We start from the raw sequence: 20,717 nt of genomic DNA, 5'->3' as shown, positions 1-20,717 counted from the left end.
TTCCCAACTGGTTTTCACATTAAAGAAGTAACAAGGCATTACAATTCATTGAATTGAACTTAAATGAGAACTTATTGAATGCTTTATTTTACTACGGCTTAAAAAAATGATTTAAAAAGTAGCCAGAGATTTCATTTCATTTTCTATTCCTAATAGTAATCTTTTTGACTAAGCCTAAAAGTATGCAAAATTTGCAAATTTTATCATTTTTAGCGCCAAAATCCAATTGTTAAAATAAAAATTATATTTTAATTGTTTTAAGGTGTTGCCAATGTTCTAGCTTTTAAAACTATAATTCATTTAGACTGTGATTTTGATGTCTTACAAAAATTTACTTATTGTCAATTTAGTTCTCATTTTTTTGTAAGCAATGAAAATAAGTATATCAAAACTAAAAGTAACGGCCTGTTGAAGTTATAGATTGTCAAATTTAATTTAACCAATACACCATTAACAATGGAATTTCATTAGCTTTGACTGTTGATTCAAAGTAACATTGATTAACTCTCTAGTTGGGCAGTGGTCCGTTTAATTAGTGGTACAACTCACCTGCATGGCATACGCCTTGCGCCATTTCATGATGTGCTCGGTCTGGAAACGCACCTTGGAGCGCAATTCCTCGATTATGGCCCGGGCTGTATGCAAATCTTTGGGGTCCTGATTCATCATGTTCAGGCGTAAATTACTTGTATGACTGGATACTGGTACCGGAGGTGGCCATTGAAATTCCAAAGGCGGTTGATGTACATCCGTGGGCAATGAGCCGCGGGGTTGTGCCGTTGTCTTTGTTGCTTTTGGAGTGGAGGGCACTGTGCCAGCTCCACTGGAACCGATGCCACCACCAACACTACCTCCTCCCGCCGTTCCACCCACACACACATTTGACATTGCTGTTGTGGTTGCTGTTGTTGCTGCTGTTGCTGTTGTTGTTGCTGTTGTTACTGTGGGTTGGGTTGGTTGTTTCGGAATACTACATGCCATACTGCTGATGGTTTTGGCAAATTGTGTTGCCCGTCCTGCATACATTTGGCCTGATAGTAATGGTCGTTCGCACTTTCCCAGAGGGGCAGGTGGTTGGGGGGGAATAATGTTTGTTATATATCTGCTAGGCCAGCATGCACCTTGGCTGCAGCAGCGTCGACAGCGGCAGCTTGATTGATGCGTTGTGCACAGACCAGGTCTTGAGTACGTGCCGACGAAAGCGTTTGCCTGAAATTCAGAACAAAAACGAAAAACCAACAATAAGAAGAATATATATCACAGGTTTTATTAATAATAAATATTTGCTGATCGGCCAGAGAGCCACCTATAAATTATATACATACATAAACGACAATGTGGCTACAACCAAACGTGCTTTCGATAAACTTTCTCCAAATTTTTACCCTCAAATTATCTTACTTCAAAAAACTTTTGAAAATTGTGAGCAATTTTGAGCAATGCACTATAAGATAAAATGGGCCAACATCTATCAACTCAGCATACATTTTAGCATAGCATAGCAAAAACTATGAATATTTGATATGTAAATTTATTTTCAGGACGCTTTTTTTTCCATGTCTATGTTAATAGGTGTTTATTTCCATAAATTTGTTCAACTCAACTTTGCTAAATGAAAAACTTAATGTAGTTATTTACTAAATTTTATAAACTCAATGATTATAGACACTTTTGGTCAGGCCTGTTACCTTCTTGAACATTTAAAGTCTTGCAGAGTGATGAATATCTTAAGGAAATTACATGTCAGCCTAAAAGTATGCTTTAAAATTATGAAATGTAGTAGCATTCAAATAGAGAAAATGTAATTTTATCTGAGCATCTCTACGATTGTGTTTTTGAGGAGTATTCACACACACAAACACACACTACACCCACGACAAACACTCATGTGACAACAAAAAATTGTCGAGAAGTTTGGTATTTGTCCATGTTTGAATGATAAAATATTTAAAAAATTCACCAAACACTTTTAGTTTTATCAGCCATGGAAATCACGATTTACATTTTCCCTTTTCCAACCATCACACTGAACCACCCACCTACTTTCTGGCATACGAATTGACCCCATTAGTAATCTGATTGAAAGCAAGAATTTCGTTATGCATAAATGCAGTATAGTTTTAATAAAACAAATTATGGATGAAAATATTTGCACATAAATACATTAAAATCACATTTAAATTCCATTTACAAAACATGCTACATCCTGGAATACCTGGTGGTGTCTTTTGGCTTTAAAACAATTATAATTATTTATTCATATGCATTATAATTTAATTATGCTTTAATTTTATTCACGCTGAGATAGCAGAATGACTTAAAAAATTCGTTTTTCGCACGAGCTAACAGGTATGGATGAGGTAGTTTTAGTGCGGGGATAAGCAGACAACTGACTGACCGAATATATGTAGAAAATCTAAATCATCATTATATTAGTTTTATTATGGGCCGAATGGGCTGACGTAATATCTAAATTTATGACAATTGTGGCCGAGACTGATAAGGCGATTAGCTCGAACGAATTGTCTACTGTTTAGACAATGGTAAAATTTATTATGCCATGGGATGGCTATGTTGAGTTGTAGGTGGAGGGGAGGTGTCAAATATAATGTAAACTGTGATTTTCAGAGGAAAAGCCTTTTCAATTTCAATCAATACAAATTCCTGCGGCAGTGAATTATAATTGAAAACCTAATTAGATGGAAAGATATGCAACTGAAGGGCCATGAAAACATGTTTCACATGCATTGTTTTAAACTTAAATTTCTATTACAATAAAGTGTTATTTATGAAATTTAATAAATTGAATTTTTTGTTTACTCTATGTAAGTATTTAGGAGGTGGCATCTTTTTGTTATTTAAAATTTTTATCTGGGATTGGGAATTTATGAATCCTCAACTACTCGTTTCAGTTTTTACTTCTTTAAAATTGCTTCATTCTAATGACAATGGTTTTTGCATTTGATAAATCATTCATTTACTAATGTGACTTGATATATGGATGTTTAAAAGAATATTTTATGTATACATATTTATGTACAATGTACTATTTTTTCAGAGAAAAATCAATGGGTATGATCTTTATAATGTAATTTGACAATAAATTTAGTTCCTGGACTTTTATCTGTTTTATGTTGTAAAATTATACAGAATCTACAATGGAACAAAAAAAAATTGTACAAAATAATCCGTCTGACGTTTTCACAAGTTAGATATTTTATATATAGTAGTAAACTAAGATAATATTGTTGGAACGAACATCATTTAATAGTCTATTTAACAGGTAGTTTAAATCTATAGTTCATCTTTTCTAAATGTGTATAATAATAATTTTTCATAAATGTTTTCCTCTGAAATTTAATTTAGTAGCAAAAAGCGAAAAATTGAGACTTTAATTTCTTTTATTTTAATCCATTTCAAACCCAGTTGACCTCCTTTTACAATAAAAATTGACATTATTTTCTAGAATTAACACTTTCTATGAAACTATGTTAAAATAATATTTACTTAACAAATCAAGATATGCTCAGACCAAATGCCATGACAAGAGTTGCCTAGAATGGCAATGAATGAAGTCGACAACAATGGAGATAAATGAGATAAGGCAAATAACAACAGGAATTAACAACATTTCTAACATTTTCATTTCAAATAACTTTCAACTTTAATTTGTGCGATTCATCATCAGAACAAGCAATTGCCCCCCTCCCTTCTAACCACACCACCCCACCATCGTACTGGCCATTCCAATGTCCCGCTGGATGAGTTGGCTTAAGAACTTCCGTTTCCACCAGGCAAACAACAATGAGAGCAGAAGAGGAATGCAAGCGGAATGCCATGATTGTGAAAGGAAGGTAGTGTAGGAAGGGGGGCAGGGTGAAACTTACAAGCAATTGAAAACAATTAACAAATATGCAAGCCAAACAAGGTCTGGAAACACGCAAGACTGAATGAGATCTGGATAAGCCAAGCACCTAAAGATGGCATTACCCTGGCACGAACTTTAAGACGAGAAGCATTAGCTTATGAACCATTGTAAATCTTTCACACTAAGATTTAGTCTGTTACAAGTCAAAGTTACGCTAAATCTTTACTTGGAGATTTGTTTCCTACCTTTATCTCCGCAGAATTTCCTGGCAACTATTAATTACAAAATCTTGAAGCGAAAAAAATGAAGGTAAAGCTTACAACCCAATTAGTTTTAAGAAGATTTTGGAGACTTTAGCATTGTAAAGGCTATGTAACTAGCTGAGAATTAATACTTAATGAAGCAAAAGAAAAGTAAGCCAAAGCTTATTAGAGATCTTTTAGTTTGGGATCTTGAAATATTAATTTTTTTGTATATATAAATTGAGAAATATGCAGTACAAACGATGTTTCTTTCACTAATCTGTTGACGGTTATCGGAATATAAGTTGTAAACCAAGCTTCCCTTTTTTTCGCTTCATCCAGTTACAATTCCCAACTAGTTTTAGTATTAAAGTGTGATTAGCAAAGTATTCTAATAAAAGAATTTGGTCGTTTGTAAGATTTCTCATTACACTATTACACACACGAGGCAATGTCTTCTCAGTTACATATTTATATTACATAATTATTGTCTTAGTCGTGACTCACGAGCAGTACAAACTGCTTTGTGACCATCTCGAATTTGAATTGAATGAATACGCTCATGTTGCCTGTTGCATCAAAATGAAAATTGTCTGCCAGTGGTCCAATGCGCAGTGAGTACGTACAATGTTCAACACATACACACACACACACACACACACACACTCCTGACATATTTCGCCAACTCATTCATCATTTTTAATTATGACAATGGCACATCATGTCGATGGGAAAATCAGCTTCCTTTAACTGCGCCTACCTACCTGCTGGGTCGTTTGGTTTAGTCTGCGCAAAAATATGGCTGAGAAAAATGCTTACAATTGAATGCGTCTCACGTGCCTATTAGCTGTTAATGGGAATTGTCTGTGGGCCAAAAGATTCATTCCCGTTGGGTTTTTATTTCGAGGTTTTCTTTTATGGCACATTTAGTCCTTCAATTTATGACCAGCTCAGACTCTACTCTCAATTTCACTGTTTTTGGTTTTGGTTTCTTTAAGCACACTTTAAAATGTTTGCAAACATTTTAATTAAGTTGCCAAGTTGACCAAATGCAAATTGACCTTGTTATTTTAATACCGAATACAATTTAAACCTTCTTTTAATAAACTTTTCAAATTAAAGGAATCAAGAGCAATAAAAGTATTTAGAGAACTTAAGAATTGTTAATTCAAGAGTTGTTTATACAAGAAACAAAGGCAAATTATTTTCTGCTCGTTATGTGGAATTGCTACTTGCATTTAAAAACAAAATAACAAAACGAAAAATGTATTGTTCAGTTATTTCATTTTTGGTAAGTACTTTGATTCTCTTGAATCAGTTTTAACATAAAACCGAATACCCCATTTCATATACATTATTTGATTTAAGCCCTCTCAATAATCTTCAGCAAATCGACGAGCAAAACTTTATACTCAATGTTTTTTCCAGTGCATATTGAAGAGTTTAAACATTTTCGTAACCTTAATTAGTGTGATTTCCCTAGCAAATTTAAATGTCAATACAAGCAAATTAGCAAATTTGATACTATATACTTCGAATAGAATGGAAATGAAAATGGAAAATGCCTACAAAAACTAAATGTAAGAAAATGTTGCAAGACAGCACAAGGTAATTTTCCCACAATTCCATTACCATTTGACAAGACTTTTTGAAGTTCTTTTTGGATTTGTTGTTGTTGCGTTTTTTTTTTTGAGCTGTTTGGCAAATTACACGTTAGCCTTGGGCTTGCATTTTGTGGTCAGCCTGAAATGTTGTCCTGGATTCTATTTTTGGACGAGCCTTTTGAAATTTTGATGAGAAACTGTTGTTTGTTGTTTGGCCAAGCTAATTAATGAATATGAATACCAACGCTTTTCTCTCTTTATTTGCCCTCAGTCTGCAATGGGGATTTATGTGTTAAACGTGATTTTTACCTTGTTTATACTTGCTCTGGGGCCTACCTTGAGGGTCCAACGGCAAACAGGCAAATAAAGTGGCCTCTGTGACAGCAAGAGTAAATAACTATTCGGGCCCCCGACCACTTGACTCCGCCTTCTACTTTCTCGTGTACCCATCGCACTCAGCAATTATCCACAATCACACTCACATTGCCCTTTATATCCTTCGTTCGTCTGTCCATCGTTGCCGAGGGACAATGTCATGGGGTGTTGGCCTTACCTTGACCACCAAAAGCAAAAAAACAAAAAAAACACCACATGAAAGGACATTGTTAATGATGTTAAACGTCAGGCTTTGAAATGCCAACACAAAATGTTGGGCATACTTGTCTCCCTCACAACACCCCATATACTTATGTTGCCAAAGGCAGCAAGTGGCTCTCAAACTGTACCAAATTAACTTAACTTTTGACACAAAACAAGAGTGAGTGGATTTGAAATTTTATCGTAAAAATACTAATAACATCAAGTATACCACATGATGGCCAAGTTTTTATTTGAAATCAAAATACGCTGTTAAATTTTATATTAAGAATAGCTTCTAGGTTTTAGAATTTACTACTTTAACTGTTTCTGGCATTAAATTCTTAAACTTTTTTCTTAGCCCTTATAAGGCAAGAGTAAGAAATAAAGCTTGTTGTTTGGACTTGTATGAATAATAAAAGTATTTCGTATATTTTTTGTTTGCTTCTAATTTATAGGAACTCACTACTGCCAATATAAAATTAACTTAAATTTACTGAAACAAAAAAAAATACGAGCATTTAATTGAGTCAGTTTGCTTAATAAAAGGTCTCTGAACTTTGTGCCTTTTCCACTGCAGTGACTTGCAAACTGTACGATTCAGGGTGTTCATCCATCTGGGCATGCCCTTAGGAAAAAATCAAATCAAAATTCAGCTACTCACGCATAATTTGAAGAGCCAACAAACAAACATACATATAACAAAGAAAGACAAACAAAATGAGAAAACACAACACAAGCACAAGATGGCGCGGAGAATGAAAAATGTTTGCCAGACTTAATAAATTATTCAAAAATTCGTTTTTGGCTGACACACAGAAACACGCAGGAAAAGTGATAAGATTTTGCCAGGCTCAAGTCATTGAAAACAAAATTCTAAAGTAAACACATAAGTGACAACAACAATAGAAAAAGAAAACTTCAAACTTTGCTTTGCAAATACCAAAAGAATGAAAGCAGAAAAAAAAACCAAAACAAACAAAAAAGAAAAATTGCAGAAGAAAATGCTTTAAGTACACAAGGGGGTGGGACTTTTCTCTTTACCAAAAAGGTAAATTGAAATGCCTGAATGCAAAAAAAGAAAGAAAAGAAAAACTGGAATAAAATATGTTTTATTGATTGTGTAAATATTTAATGCACTTTCGAAGGCTTCCCTTGTGAAGGGGCCCTCGCACCCCCGCTCGCTCTCTCACCCAATTTCAACAGTTTGCTACTTTGCGTGTGAAATGGCTTATTACGGTCACGTTCAGTCTATAAAAGTTAAGAGTTTGCATTAAAGCCAAGGCAAGGACTCGAGGGATTGCCCAGAGTTACCATCAGGCACCTGTCGGAGTAATAAGAGGGTCCCAAGGTATTCTTACTGCTAGTAAATTTGCCAGCAAAAACGGCCAAACGCCCAAAAATTTAGTCAAATGGCCTGGAAATTATGGTGGAACAGCAACAGACCTTTTATTTCTGTCTGGTGCTATCAAAGTTCAGTTTGACAGCAACTTTATGCGAAATAAAAATAAAAAGGTAAGAAAGTATGGTTACTTCATATTCATTTGTTTTTTCGATTTTACTTTATGTATTATTAATACCTGACGATTTTCTCTGTGAGATATTTTCAATTTCTGAAAATTACAGTTTCATTTAGGCTTTAAGTGTTTGAAGACTTTTGCATGAAATCCTCAATTGGAGATCTATAATTCTACAATAAAGAATTTCCTTGATTTAACGACTTGCCTGATTTATTCTCAGACATTATAGTACAGAACATAAGTTAAACTGCTTTAAAATATTTATTTCCATGCAGTTACCTAAGTTACCAAAGACTTTTAATTGTCGAAAATATATAAATTTAATTTCATTTTATAACATTCATGGTAAAGGATATCTCCCCCAAATTATGTTATAATAATAAAATTATCCTATAGATACCTGGTTAGTGTTCCACTTAAGTCAAAAAGTCAAGCTAATATCAGAAATTTTAGTATAACTGCATTCAATATAATTAAACTATAAAGGTCTTTAATTAAAATGACATAATTATGCGCAGTTGTTGTAAAACTTTAAATTAAAATTATTATTTAATTACGGAAGAGACAAGGCTATATAACTCTTACAGTTTTTGTTACTTATACAGATATTAAATTACATACATAAGTACGTAATGGGCTTAGCTGAGGTAACTTTTAATTAAAATGCCATGAAATGAAAGCCAACAGAAGAGAAGCAACAGCTGGTCGAGATTGAGTGAATGTCAAACTGTGTACGATTATATGCGGCAAGGTATTGTGTGCTCTTAATTCCAATTTAATTGCCTTTAGACAGAACTATGTAGCAACATTCAGCCAGAGCAGCAGAGCACCACTATCATTGTATATCACTTTGGGTGGAAATTGGCATTACGTCGTGAGCTTATAGTGATTTAACTTTGACATCCTTGCGCTTCACTTAACACAGATAAACAGAAACACCCACAAACACACACACACATACACACTCACATACTCATCCACACGGAAGGACAATGAGCTGAACAGGAAAGCTGTTTAATTAATGTGAAGTAACATTACGAGGCCATCAACTAAAACAAGTGCAAAAATTGTGTGACACCAGAGACTAAAGAGTTGGATGCAGGGATTTCAAGAATTTAAGCTTTAAAACGAACTCGCTGATATTTTACCAACTCTATCTTTTCATTTCACTCTTCAAACAATAAACTTATTCATATATGTTTTTTATCGAAAGGGGGAAACAACCAAGATAACTTTCCCCAACAACGACAAGCTAGCAAATATTAGTTTCATTTAATTGAAAAGAGTACAAATGCATTGAATATCCAGCTGGCTAGCTATCCAACCAAACGAAACTCTGATATTTTTCAATACATTTTTCCTTTTTTTAGAGAGAGAGAGAGAGGGAGAGATAGAGAGAATAATACACAATTCGTTTTGAAATTTGTGCACTCACTTTCCACTGATTGTTTCAGGTGGAAACAATGGAACCAACATTCATAGATCTAAAGTGGTCTTTGTGACTTGGTTTTTATGCTGGGTCGTAGCTTAAATTTGTGGCCAGTTGGCTCTAAAAAAAAGTTTCATCGCAGGCGCTTAAAACTTTAAGCAGTGTGGGCGTCTATATGTGCGAGAGGGGCGTGTCTAGGTGTTGCTATCCAACTGGGCTCACAGTGCAATATATTCTTGTCAAGCTGTGCTCGAGTTTACTCTTTGTCTTCCTCTATTACTCTCTGTCTCTCCGTTCTCCAACTGTGTTGTATGTCTTACTCTCTTCACTTTTCTTCTCTTCTCGGTTTACGCCCCCCCTTTTCCTTTATGGCTTATTGGCTACCCACGTAGCTTTGACATTACATTGATTGACTTTTGATGTCCTTTCTATATGCTCTAGTTTAGTCCAATGTGGATACCTATCAACATATGTTTGTCCATATGGCCTCCAATGTCCAATTTGCAGTGGAGTCACGTATATATTGTTATTATTCTTACCAAAAGTTCTCTAATTGTATGGTCAAAGGGCAAACAATAAAGCAATAAGATATTCATTCTCAATTAGGTGGTAATAAAATAATACTATAATGCTTAGCAAAGAGTCAAAATTTGATAACATTTCAAATTTAAGTTTAGTTGAGCCACTAAAAGACAGAAGATGGCTTAGGTTTATATGTAGACTGGACTAGCTACTAGAAAATAAAATATAAAGCGATTCAAGAATGTTTATTATATCAACTAGAAAGCAGCAAATAGCCTAGCTCTACCTGGGAAAAAACCTCTCAACTGCTTGTACGCTTATCTCTTTACTCTAAAGCAAGTGACTCTTATTTAGCTGAAAGCTAAAAAGTTAATTAGAAGAGTTCCTATTCACGTATGACATTGAGGACACAGCAAATGACCTAATTTCTTCTTATTGTCCTCTACTTTTCCATTCATTCTATCACTTACGCAGCAACTGGCTTTCGATAGACTGAAAATAAGAGTGTGTTTCGCCTTAGCCAAGATTTAAGCCAGTTGTTGCCTTTACTGCTAAAAGGAAGAGAGGATGCTTAAGCTAAGTTAAGCCAAAGCTATTGGACATAGTGTTGCCTCTATTGACTTCACTTTGTAGTCTAATAATTCAGAAAGCTTAGTTGGCTAGTCTAGTGTATAATATACCCAATATGTCCAAGTTAATTGTCTCTGTTAGTCAACACTAATTTAGTTACTTTGCTTTTGCATGCTTCTGCCATTTCTGAGTTGTCAGCAGAGTAGACAAAGGAAAAAGATTTTTAATTTCATTAGGTTCCCGTAATTGCTTCTAACCATTTATGTTATTGCGGCTATTTTAAAGCCTTGTGGGTCATATGGACCACGCCCAGTTGACCCAGTTCTTGGGTTCTTTGTGAAATGACACTCACCGTACGATTATAGCCTACATATACATACAAACATATTGAGAGATTGAAATTGCTCGTCACGTAAATGCAGCATCCGCACTGAGCATTTGAGCAGCAGGTGGATGGATGGATGGTATGTATGTAAGGATGGAACGCGCATCCTTAGGATAATCCCAAAACAGAAGAGCAAGAAAAAAGGGAAAAAGAAATGCGTGGCATGCCAAGCACGTACAATCCCAAAACCAGATGAAGATGTTTATAGGCTTGAAGGCAAAGGATAAACTTTGAGTTGTACGCTTTGTTATTCTCGCGGCACCCTTTTCTCAAGCCAAACGTTGAATTCAACAAGCTGTTCCCCAATATCACAGGAAGTTAAGAAATTGAGTGGTTTTCAGATTATAAATACGGATGTGCATATTAAATGCAAATATAAACTTATGCTCGATGATTTCTAATTGATTTTGAATTAGTATGGTTTTGGTCTTTTAGGTATAAAAACATTTGGTGAAATATCTCCACTAATTCTTATCACCCTTATTAATTTCCTTTTTCAGAAATCACAAAATATTGAATTTTGTCAAACTTTTTTTAACTCATTAGCATTTTGTTGGCCAATACGGATGTGCATATTAAATGCAAATATAAACTTATGCTCGATGATTTCTAATTGATTTTGAATTAGTATGGTTTTGGTCTTTTAGGTATAAAAACATTTGGTGAAATATCTCCACTGATTCTTATCACCCTTATTAATTTCCTTTTTCAGAAATCACAGAATATTGAATTTTGTCAAACTTTTTTTAACTCATTAGCATTTTGTTGGCCAATGTGTATCGTGCCTTTTTCAAACGATTTCACAAATATCCCTGATAGTTTTCAACCAAATCTAGTTAAGAAATTTTCAGAATTTCGCTTTATCTCTCCTTTAATCTCTCTCTAACTTAATGGCTTATTCAATTCTTGATCTCTGTAAGATACTAAACTTCTATAGCTCTAATATGTAATCTCCAATATACTGATAGACGTTTCAAAGTGTTAGTTGTGGTACTTATCAAGAGTATATATATAGGAGATATATATACTCGACTTCTATACACGTGTTAAGTTCATCACTCAGTACACGAGAACACAGACAAAAGGTCCTTGACATATCTTTACCGTTGTAAATGTCTAAGCCTAATGCCGCTGGCTGTCACTGTCGACATTGTTGACATCTAGGCAAAGACTCACTCACTTGCCATAAACGTTTTAAGTTTGTCTCTTGGCACTTCTCCATCTTTTAATTTCAATCCATATTGACAGATTTTTAGCTTTTTGGTTAAAGTTAATCTATGATTTCATGATGTATTGAAATCTTTCATTTAAAATTCGTTTAAATATTTAATGCCTCAAATGTTTGAGTAATCCCCTAATGATTGCTCTCGCCACTTGAAATATTCTGCTTTGGTCAGTTAAGTGCTTTGGCTTAAAGGACTTACAAGTTGAGTAAAATATTGATATTAAACTTGAACAGGACTTTTGCGCCATGGCTAAAAGCGCATTGAGGCTGAAAGCTTATTAAGCTGACGTCTGGACCACATCTAAAAATGAGATTGTCGTTTGTCTGCCCCACCATCACCACATGACATTGTTTTGGAAACAGAGTCTGTCTCCCTCTTTCTGTCTGTCTCTTTGTCGGTATTTCTGTATGTCAGTCTAATGACAGTATACAGTAACTGGCATTCAGGAGATCCTTACATCTAGTAGCAACAGGCAACTTGTGTTTACGATACAAAAAAAAAAAAAAAATGCCATAGCCAGTTCTCATCTCATCTCTCAAAATTAGCTTGAAAATTGTTTGTAACATTTTTGTGGTTACTCTCTGCGAAAACAAATCGGCTTACAAACACCGTTCAAGAATTCCCTTTCATGTTGTTGTCGTCTTTCTTTTTTTTTTTTGCTTTCATTACATTTCACTTGTTTTCCACATTCTTTATATTTGTGCTTTCTATAGAAATTCTAAACTTACTTGACCGCAACAAAGCATGAAAATTGTGCCAAGCTCTGGAGAGTTGATTTTCTCCCTCCAACTTATTTATAACAAATTTGTACTTAATCAGTTGAAAGCGTAGCAAAAAAAAAAATGTGAGAAATGTGTAAAAAGTGTTGGTCAAATGACTTGCACGTTGTTTGTTTTGCTTTTAGCAAAATAATGCCAGTAATTATACCCTTTTAGCTAAGAGTATTATGAAATAGACAAAATTATTGACTTCTAGAATTGATTTGACAAACATAATTAGTTTCAATTGCCCGAATTTTTCCTGAGAATTTGTGATTTATTGGAATCTCGTTAGTTTAATCGCACTTTATATCGATAAGCATATAATCATTATAAGTGTATCGACTTAAAACGTTTTGCTGTCATATTTGATGGATTTTCTTTTAGATAGGCAATATGTATTATATGCATAGGGTATAGACAGAGGCGTAGAGAGAGTATATATTACATTACATTACTATGCAATATAGATTTCCCATCTAAAATAACTTTAGACATATATTCACCAATATCGACTATTAGTTAATAGTCAAAGACTTAGAGAAAAGCACATTTTGGGATATTTTTATGGATATACATATTTGTATGAATTATAATTGTATATGGAATTATTGACTGTATAGTCCAGGTTATATATGTATATATGAACACCAGTTATCAATATTAAAGTTGCTTGAGACTTTTGGTGAAGACTCTACAAAGATATATAAAATACAACAAATTTAATGAAGAACAAAACTTGTTATGAAGTCATTCGATTATGCTGAATTGGGACTGTTGAGCAAATGCCTAAGGGAATTCTGTTTCCCTTGAGACAGCTTCCAGGATATCAAAACTTCGAAATCTTAAAGCTTCTAAGATATGATTTGTGTAAAAAAAAGTGTTAATATAATAACAGCAAATTTTCACCTGAAGAAAACGCTTAGCATACTCATGCACAGTAACACTTTAAACCAATACCAACGTTTTAACCAATATAAATTGAACAATGGCAGGAAAGGATTTCATTTTGGGCTTTTGTCCAAAACACAACACACAGGTCAGTTTATTAAAGACTTTTTAGTGTTAATCTTCTTTTCATTTTAAAGCTATAAACATTCTTTTCAAAAATCTGATGAAAACATAAGCAGGTGAACTTTTTTTGGCAACAATTACAGCATATACCATCACGACTTTTAAAATAAATTCACACCGTTTCACTTGATCTATGAATTACATAAGTTTATTTTGTGTTTAAATTTATGTTACCATTTTGTTAGCGTTTAGCTGGGAGTTATTGAGTTTTTTTTTTTCGTTTTCTGTTAACTATTAGCCACATAGTTTACTTTGGGACGAGGGGTTTGGAGGGTTGCAAATAAATCAATCAGTTTTAGTCGTTTACTGCAATGGACTCACACAGTTTCAATTACCCATAGATTGATTGATTGCCTGTCTGATCAAGGGGAAAGTTCAGCACGCGCTTTAATTAGGAGAACTTCAACCCGCTGAGCTTGAGGTTGGCCAAAAGTCACTCCAGCTTAGGATTCGTTTGTTGTGTTTTTGTTTTTAATGAGCTCACATTTAAATTTTTGCTCTTTTATGCTGAAGTGCGATTCAGATTGTTTGGAAAGTGTTTGATTTATGTGTACCGAGACTGTGTGTAAATGTGTGTTTGTGTGTTCGCATTGAAATGGAAATTAAAATTGAAATTGTGTGTCAACCTTGAAATGTTTAACAAGCGTATCGTGAAGTTACGTTCTCGTCTACGTCATCAGCAATGTCGACGTCTGATCTCATTTTATTTGAAATGTGATGAGAATCGGTAGAAAAACACACACACACACACAATAAAATTTTGTTGTTCTTGATTGAGTAAACATTTCAATTCTCGGTAAAAACAATTTTCCTCCTTTATATGCTATTAAATTGTATATTTTTCAGTTTATTAAGATTTTTCCTTGTTGCTTCTCTTCATTTGGCTTGTAATTGTTCTGTTCTCCTTTTTGCATTTTCAATGCTTTACAGCTGCATCCGTAACTCTTCCATTTCTCGTTGGTAAAACCCACACGTTTGCCTTGTAAATAGCTTTTCATCCATTCTCATGGTTACCTCTCCTCTATTCATTCTCACATAACGTAAGAATTTGAAATGCACTCGATATTTGTATATTTGTTTTGGCCTTCAACTTTAGCCTAGCCAAAAGAAATACTTATACAAGTCGGCCAGAGACTACAACTACTGCCTACTACTATATTGTTCAGAAGTACGTATGAAGAAATTCAGAAAGAGAGACACGTGCATCACGAAAAATGTCATGATATAAAATTGCCTCATAGGCCTAAGGGAATATATTATACTATATGTAGATAGACAGGGCAAGAGAGACAATATAGAGAAGTTTATGTACCAGGGTAAGAGGTGGTCGACGGTAGAATCATCAGCCAGGCAGATAAAAAGCCATAAAAATAGTTGAAGCAACAGCAGCAGCAAAAGCAACATGAAACACGGAACAAGTAAAAATCAACAGGATTAAATATGCAGACGTGCCTCTTTCATTTCTCTCTTACACATACTATGCTGTGCTCTCTATTGCCATCTTCCTCTGGCCGAGCTTTACCCGGGGCTCAGCCAGACTCACCAGACTGCTGACTCTCCTTGTATCCTTGTCGCCTTGCCTTTACCTTGGTCGTGGGCTCTGTGGCCAATCTGTTACACTTTGTCATGGATTTTTATGCAGCGCGTTTCGTTTCGTCTGTGCGCTTCGTGTATTGTGTCCTTCACACGATTTTACCTTCAGCTGGAACCGAGAATGAATTTTTCGGCACCCAAATTCAACAAGTTTAAATGTAAAAAACTTTATATAATTTAAGTATTCGACAATGTGGATACTTGTTAAAAGAGATTTTTGTGGACGAATTTAAGTCAATTCTGCTCATGGCACATTCTCGTCTGTGTGTGTGTGTGTTTGTATATAATTATTACATAATGCATATACCCATAAATGGTATAGCCTTCAGTCACTGGGTATGCACTATAACAAAACACTTTTACCCATTTCCCTCATGGCCCCATTTTCTAGACGCATTTAAAAATTTATTTCCTCACATTTGGCGGAAATGGATGGGATGGAAGGATGTTATGCCCGACCGGGCAACAAATGAGTTGGCACACGGCCGTCGACATTTTATCTTCTACTTTTTTTCTCTCTCTCTCTCACACTCTCTCTGTCTTCCTTGTTTTTGCTACATAGTATAGAGGATATGCATATAAAAGCTTCCTCTTCTAGTTAACTAGCTCGTTTAATAAATATTTAAATTTTACAATTAAAGCGTCCTGTTTTCCGTTTTGCAACATGTGGAACATAAAATAATTCTTCCCTTACATTTTTAGTTTGTAGTCGTTGTCATTATTGTTGGTGTTGTTGTTGTTATTTGGTGTTTGCATTTTGATTGAAACATTTCATGTACATAAATTCAATTTAGCTATGCAAGTTGCAACTAAACATTTTCCCCCCTCTTCGACTTCGTTTTAAACATCAACATTTGCCACGTGTCACACATGCCACATGAGGCGAGGTTAGAATTCAGAAAACCAAATTGCTGCTAACCATCTACATACATTTCTAGAGCCACGTAACTGAATTACTTTTTTCATTTTTGTACTACATGGCGTATGAGTGTTAACTTCTGCTTCTATATATACAAGCACTCGTGTGTGTGTTCATGTATGTATGTGTGTGTGAGTCTGAAAATTGCATTTGTTCAATAAGAAAAGTTTCAGAAAGAGAGTGGGGATAAAATTGAAAATTGTATTACTGGATGTATTTAATTAGGGAACATTTTCTTTCCTCTCACATATTCCATGATGATTTCTGTAGAGCAAAAAGTACAATGATTCAGGGGAAATGTGAATTGCCAGGTAAATGATAAAAGAAAATTGAAAGTGAAAAGTTGTCCTCTCAATAGGTATGAATAATTGTAAAACATTTACAGTGGAAAGCTTGAAAGAAAAAAAATCTAAAGCAACGTAATAACTTTGAATAAAATGTAAGTATTAATATCATTTCAGTATTTAAAAAAATGTTAAAGTAATTCCATATCTAAATTAATTTTTTCCCCACAGTTGTTTTAGATTTTGAATTTAAATAAAATATTATATTGGTCTTTAATACTCCAAACTCTTTGTTTATTTAAATGCAATAAAGTCTAAAAACAGCATTTAGACACTTTACTTTCGTAGGCTGATTAAAAATATAAATTTACCAAACTAATGGTCTTTAAAATGTGGCTCTTGGGCATTAACACAACGCTGTTATGCCTTTTGTTCATTGTTCATACTCTCTATGGAACATTTTACGCGGAAGGCTGTCGAGGGATATGGGGAAATGTGGCGCATTGCTGTCGTTGCATGTCCCTTTTAAAGTATGTGGTGGTTGTGGCAGACATTGACCAAGACTTTTATGTAATGTATTCCGCTTGGCTTTAAGGTCTTAAGCATGAAATTAACTTTAAAAATTATTACAAGTTAATAATTTTAATGCAATTTGCATTTAATGAAAGTTGTATAAGTATAATAAGATGGTAAAAATATTTATAAAATAGTAAGGATATAAGGACTTTTTATTTTATTTCCCTCCAGCATTTAATTCAATATATATTGCACCTCTTCTCAATTCAATTAGCCAATTACAATAGTTTTATCATCAAATTGACCGCAGTCATGAATGTTGAGAAGAAAGAAGAACCCAATTGGAATAGTCCTGCTAAACTTTTGTTTTGCAATTTCGATTTGTGCCCGACGGCCATATTCAAATTGAAATGTGTCATGTCCTATGCACGCACTCACGAAGGACACGCAGGAACAATAGACAGCCCTTAGACATGGCGAGCCAAAGGCAGAGGTAAAGAGAGTGTGGAAGGGAAAGAGATGCTACATGAATTAATTAAATTTTCCAAACGCACAGGTATGCACACACAACACTTAGTCAATTGATTTGTCAAAGGTGAGTTCAGGTTTTAGTGCCAATGCTTTTAAAACTGTATAGAAAACAAAAATATTTGTAGTGTGGGCGCGTTTGTGGTCACGGGAAATTAAACGCCTTCGGGTCTCGCATTAATTTCAGTGCGAAACCGCAAAACATTTTCGTGCATCAATCATACGCCCCGTTAGCCAAGGGCTGAAAAACAACCAAGAGGAGTATATTGCAGGGTTTTGCTTTGGTGGTTGAGTGAAAATAAGTGATTGTAACAAGCCAACAAAATACAAAAAAAAAAAAAACGGTTCAACTTGGCTGACTTTTCTTCGCATTGAGGTTGACAGGCATACTTTTGTTCAGTTTTTTATTATTTGCTCACTTTAATCAGGAAAAATGTGCAAAATGCTCTCAGGCCACTTACAATTTCAATTTTCTTTTCCGGTTAGTCCTTGAGTGTAGGAGTTCTGCAAAATAAAAAGAGGGAAAGACCATGATAAGTAATTTACATAAATTTAATAAGAAAAAAACGAAGGAATTTAATTGTGTCAAACTTGTGGCTCAGAAAGGGGAGCAATGACAAAGTTAAGACCTTCACATAAAGAGATTGCATATGACAGTGTGTCAACGTATGTGAAGAAGAAGTACACTAAGCGTGTTAACACTCTTCAAGGATACCAAAACTTTAACATGTTTAAAAGACAAACATTTGCCCGTAGCTTCTGTAATGCCTAAAAATTGATTAAATTGATTTCCTCTTATCCGAACTAAAACAATTAAATAACAGTGCGATATATTATGTCATTGGCTCTCAAATCTTATATACAAACTTTACCATTAGTTGCTATTGTATGGTCATAGGGGTCAAGTAGTCATCAGGAAGGTAAAAATTTTTGACTGCTTCTAAAAGTGAGAGAGATCGCGGAATGTTTCTTACTGAAAACAAAGAAAAACCACCACTTGCAAAGCCGAAAATGGCAATGGTATTACTGATTCCATTTCAATCTTAATTTCAATAACATTTTATTTTGCCTTATCGGCGCTCCTATCGACTATGTATACAACTTTTGACATGGTTGAAAATTTATTTACTCCAGTTTATATCGATTCACATCTCACGTTTAGTTCTCATTCCCACTTTGACTCTGTCACAAAACAAATTAATATTTCGTGGATTATTTTTTGTGATCGTTTTATTCGGATTGAATGCCGTTAACGCAGATGAATGTGTGGTTAGTGAATTGATTTTCAAAAATTGAGAATTATTATATTGATGTTTCACTTTTCAGTTGGACGAGGTAGAGCCTGATTGCCAAGCTTATTGCTATAGCTCGGTGAAACCATTCTTATCTTATATTCCCTCAATGCAAAGGCGACTTGAAGCTTGCGAAATGACTAAGCCCCTTTATGATAGTGAGAGATTCGACAAAAATGATAAACGATTGGCGGAACATCTAGAGTTGTTGAAGTCTATGCAAAATCAAAATGTATACTGTCCAAATCTGCAAAATGTAGAATCAAAATTACAATCTATGGCAAATCAATTCAAAGAAGAAGTAGAGAAATCAGAGTTTTGTATGGCAAAGGCTAGGTCGACTGAAGAATCTTTGAAGGAACAACGAATACTGAAAGAAAAATGCCAAAATGAACGACGAAAATTTAAAAAACTTGGTTTTAAATATTATCATATTGAGTATTTTGAAAAGCGTACCTGGATTGGCGCCCTACAAATATGTGCCGAATGGGGTGGACACCTGGTTAGTTTCCAAAGTGAAGAAGAATTGGAACTTGTCACATGGAATTTATGGTTAGGAAGATTCTTTTGGACTGATCTATACGATTTAGAAACAGATGGAACATTTATTTAAGCCACTACTGGACAAAGGCCAAACTTTGTCAAATGGGTTAAAAATAAACCAAACAACGATTATTTTGGCACAGAGGATTGTGTAGAGCTTGGATATCCTGGTATATATGAGATGGATGATACTCGATGCCATTTAAAAATGAATTTTATCTGCGAGGCGGACGATGAACGTGTTATTGATTACAGTTAAATATAATAAATTGATTGGATGTACATATTTATATATTTTAAAATATAAAGCACACTAAATAAATTTACTAATTTTTTTCTCAAATTTTGCTGAGAATATATTAAGTTTTTGCTTTGTCAATGTAAAAATTAAACTGGGTCCTTGTTATTTTTTGATATTATCCTAAAAATTTGATAAAAATCGGAATCATAACGTAATCATATATCTTACATAGAGAAGCTCGATTGCAATCAATAATTGCTTTTTTTTAGGGTAACGGAAAAGAAATGAACAAATAATGCAATGTGTCACTCAACTCTTGTGCTGATAACCACAATCTGACTGAATAATTTCCATTTTCTTTTTTTAAATTAAGTTGGTTTTACTTCGACAGAAATAAAAAAGCTTTATTGTCTAGTCTAGTCACGTATGTTTGATTTGTTGAAATTTTTCTTATCAACTTGATACAAACAAAAATTTTATTAGTTATTTAAAAAAAATTAAGTTGTGCCTTAAAAATGTAATAATCAAGAGAATATCTGGCATAAAAAATTTCATTCATTCCGCTCCTTTCCTCTGGTCATCTTTTCATTTATGGTACCATAAATTCTTGTTGCATACAATTCGATTAAGCTTGTAAGATTTCGTTTACCGCAAAAAATAATATTTGAACAGAAATACCATTCGTGCCTAACAATTGTCAAATGGAATGTAAAAATTTGTTTCACAATTTCGTTATGATTCTCTTTGTTTCATTTTAATTAAAATCGCACAGAGACGAAATATAAATGAGAACTACAAGGTGAAACAAACTTTGCAAAAATTTGAAATTTTTCAGTAAGGTTTTTGCAATTTTGAAATGCCAACATGTTGCTACCTTTGCTCTCTCACACACACATTCATAAATTAGTTATGGTTACACCATTTGAGCCAAGTTGCCGACCATGGCCACCCTCAAAACGCAAACCAGAGTTAAAGCCAACAAAGAACCGAGTTTAGCAATAAATCAGAGAAAAACTGTTGCTGAGCC

The 20,717-nt window shown here is 34.2% G+C and overlaps 1 protein-coding gene across 1 annotated transcript in view; it reads right to left on the bottom strand.

Annotated features, from left to right (window-relative positions):
- Window positions 1–20,717, bottom strand: part of LOC6642266 — a 65,935-nt gene that overhangs the window by 1,283 nt on the left and 43,935 nt on the right. Inside the window, exons 3-4 of the mRNA XM_023175800.2 lie at window positions 18,076–18,118; window positions 550–1,209 (exon numbers count right to left, since the gene is read on the bottom strand). Of these exons, the coding sequence (XP_023031568.1) occupies window positions 550–1,026 (477 nt within the window). The 5' untranslated portion in view covers window positions 1,027–1,209; window positions 18,076–18,118. The remainder of the gene's footprint in view (window positions 1–549; window positions 1,210–18,075; window positions 18,119–20,717) is intronic.

The sequence above is a fragment of the Drosophila willistoni genome (assembly GCF_018902025.1).
Source record: "Drosophila willistoni isolate 14030-0811.24 chromosome 2R unlocalized genomic scaffold, UCI_dwil_1.1 Seg167, whole genome shotgun sequence".
In the NCBI taxonomy this organism is placed as follows: domain Eukaryota; kingdom Metazoa; phylum Arthropoda; class Insecta; order Diptera; family Drosophilidae; genus Drosophila; species Drosophila willistoni.
The sequence above is the reverse complement of the archived record's forward strand: the minus strand, read 5'-3'. Positions and strand labels throughout refer to the sequence as shown.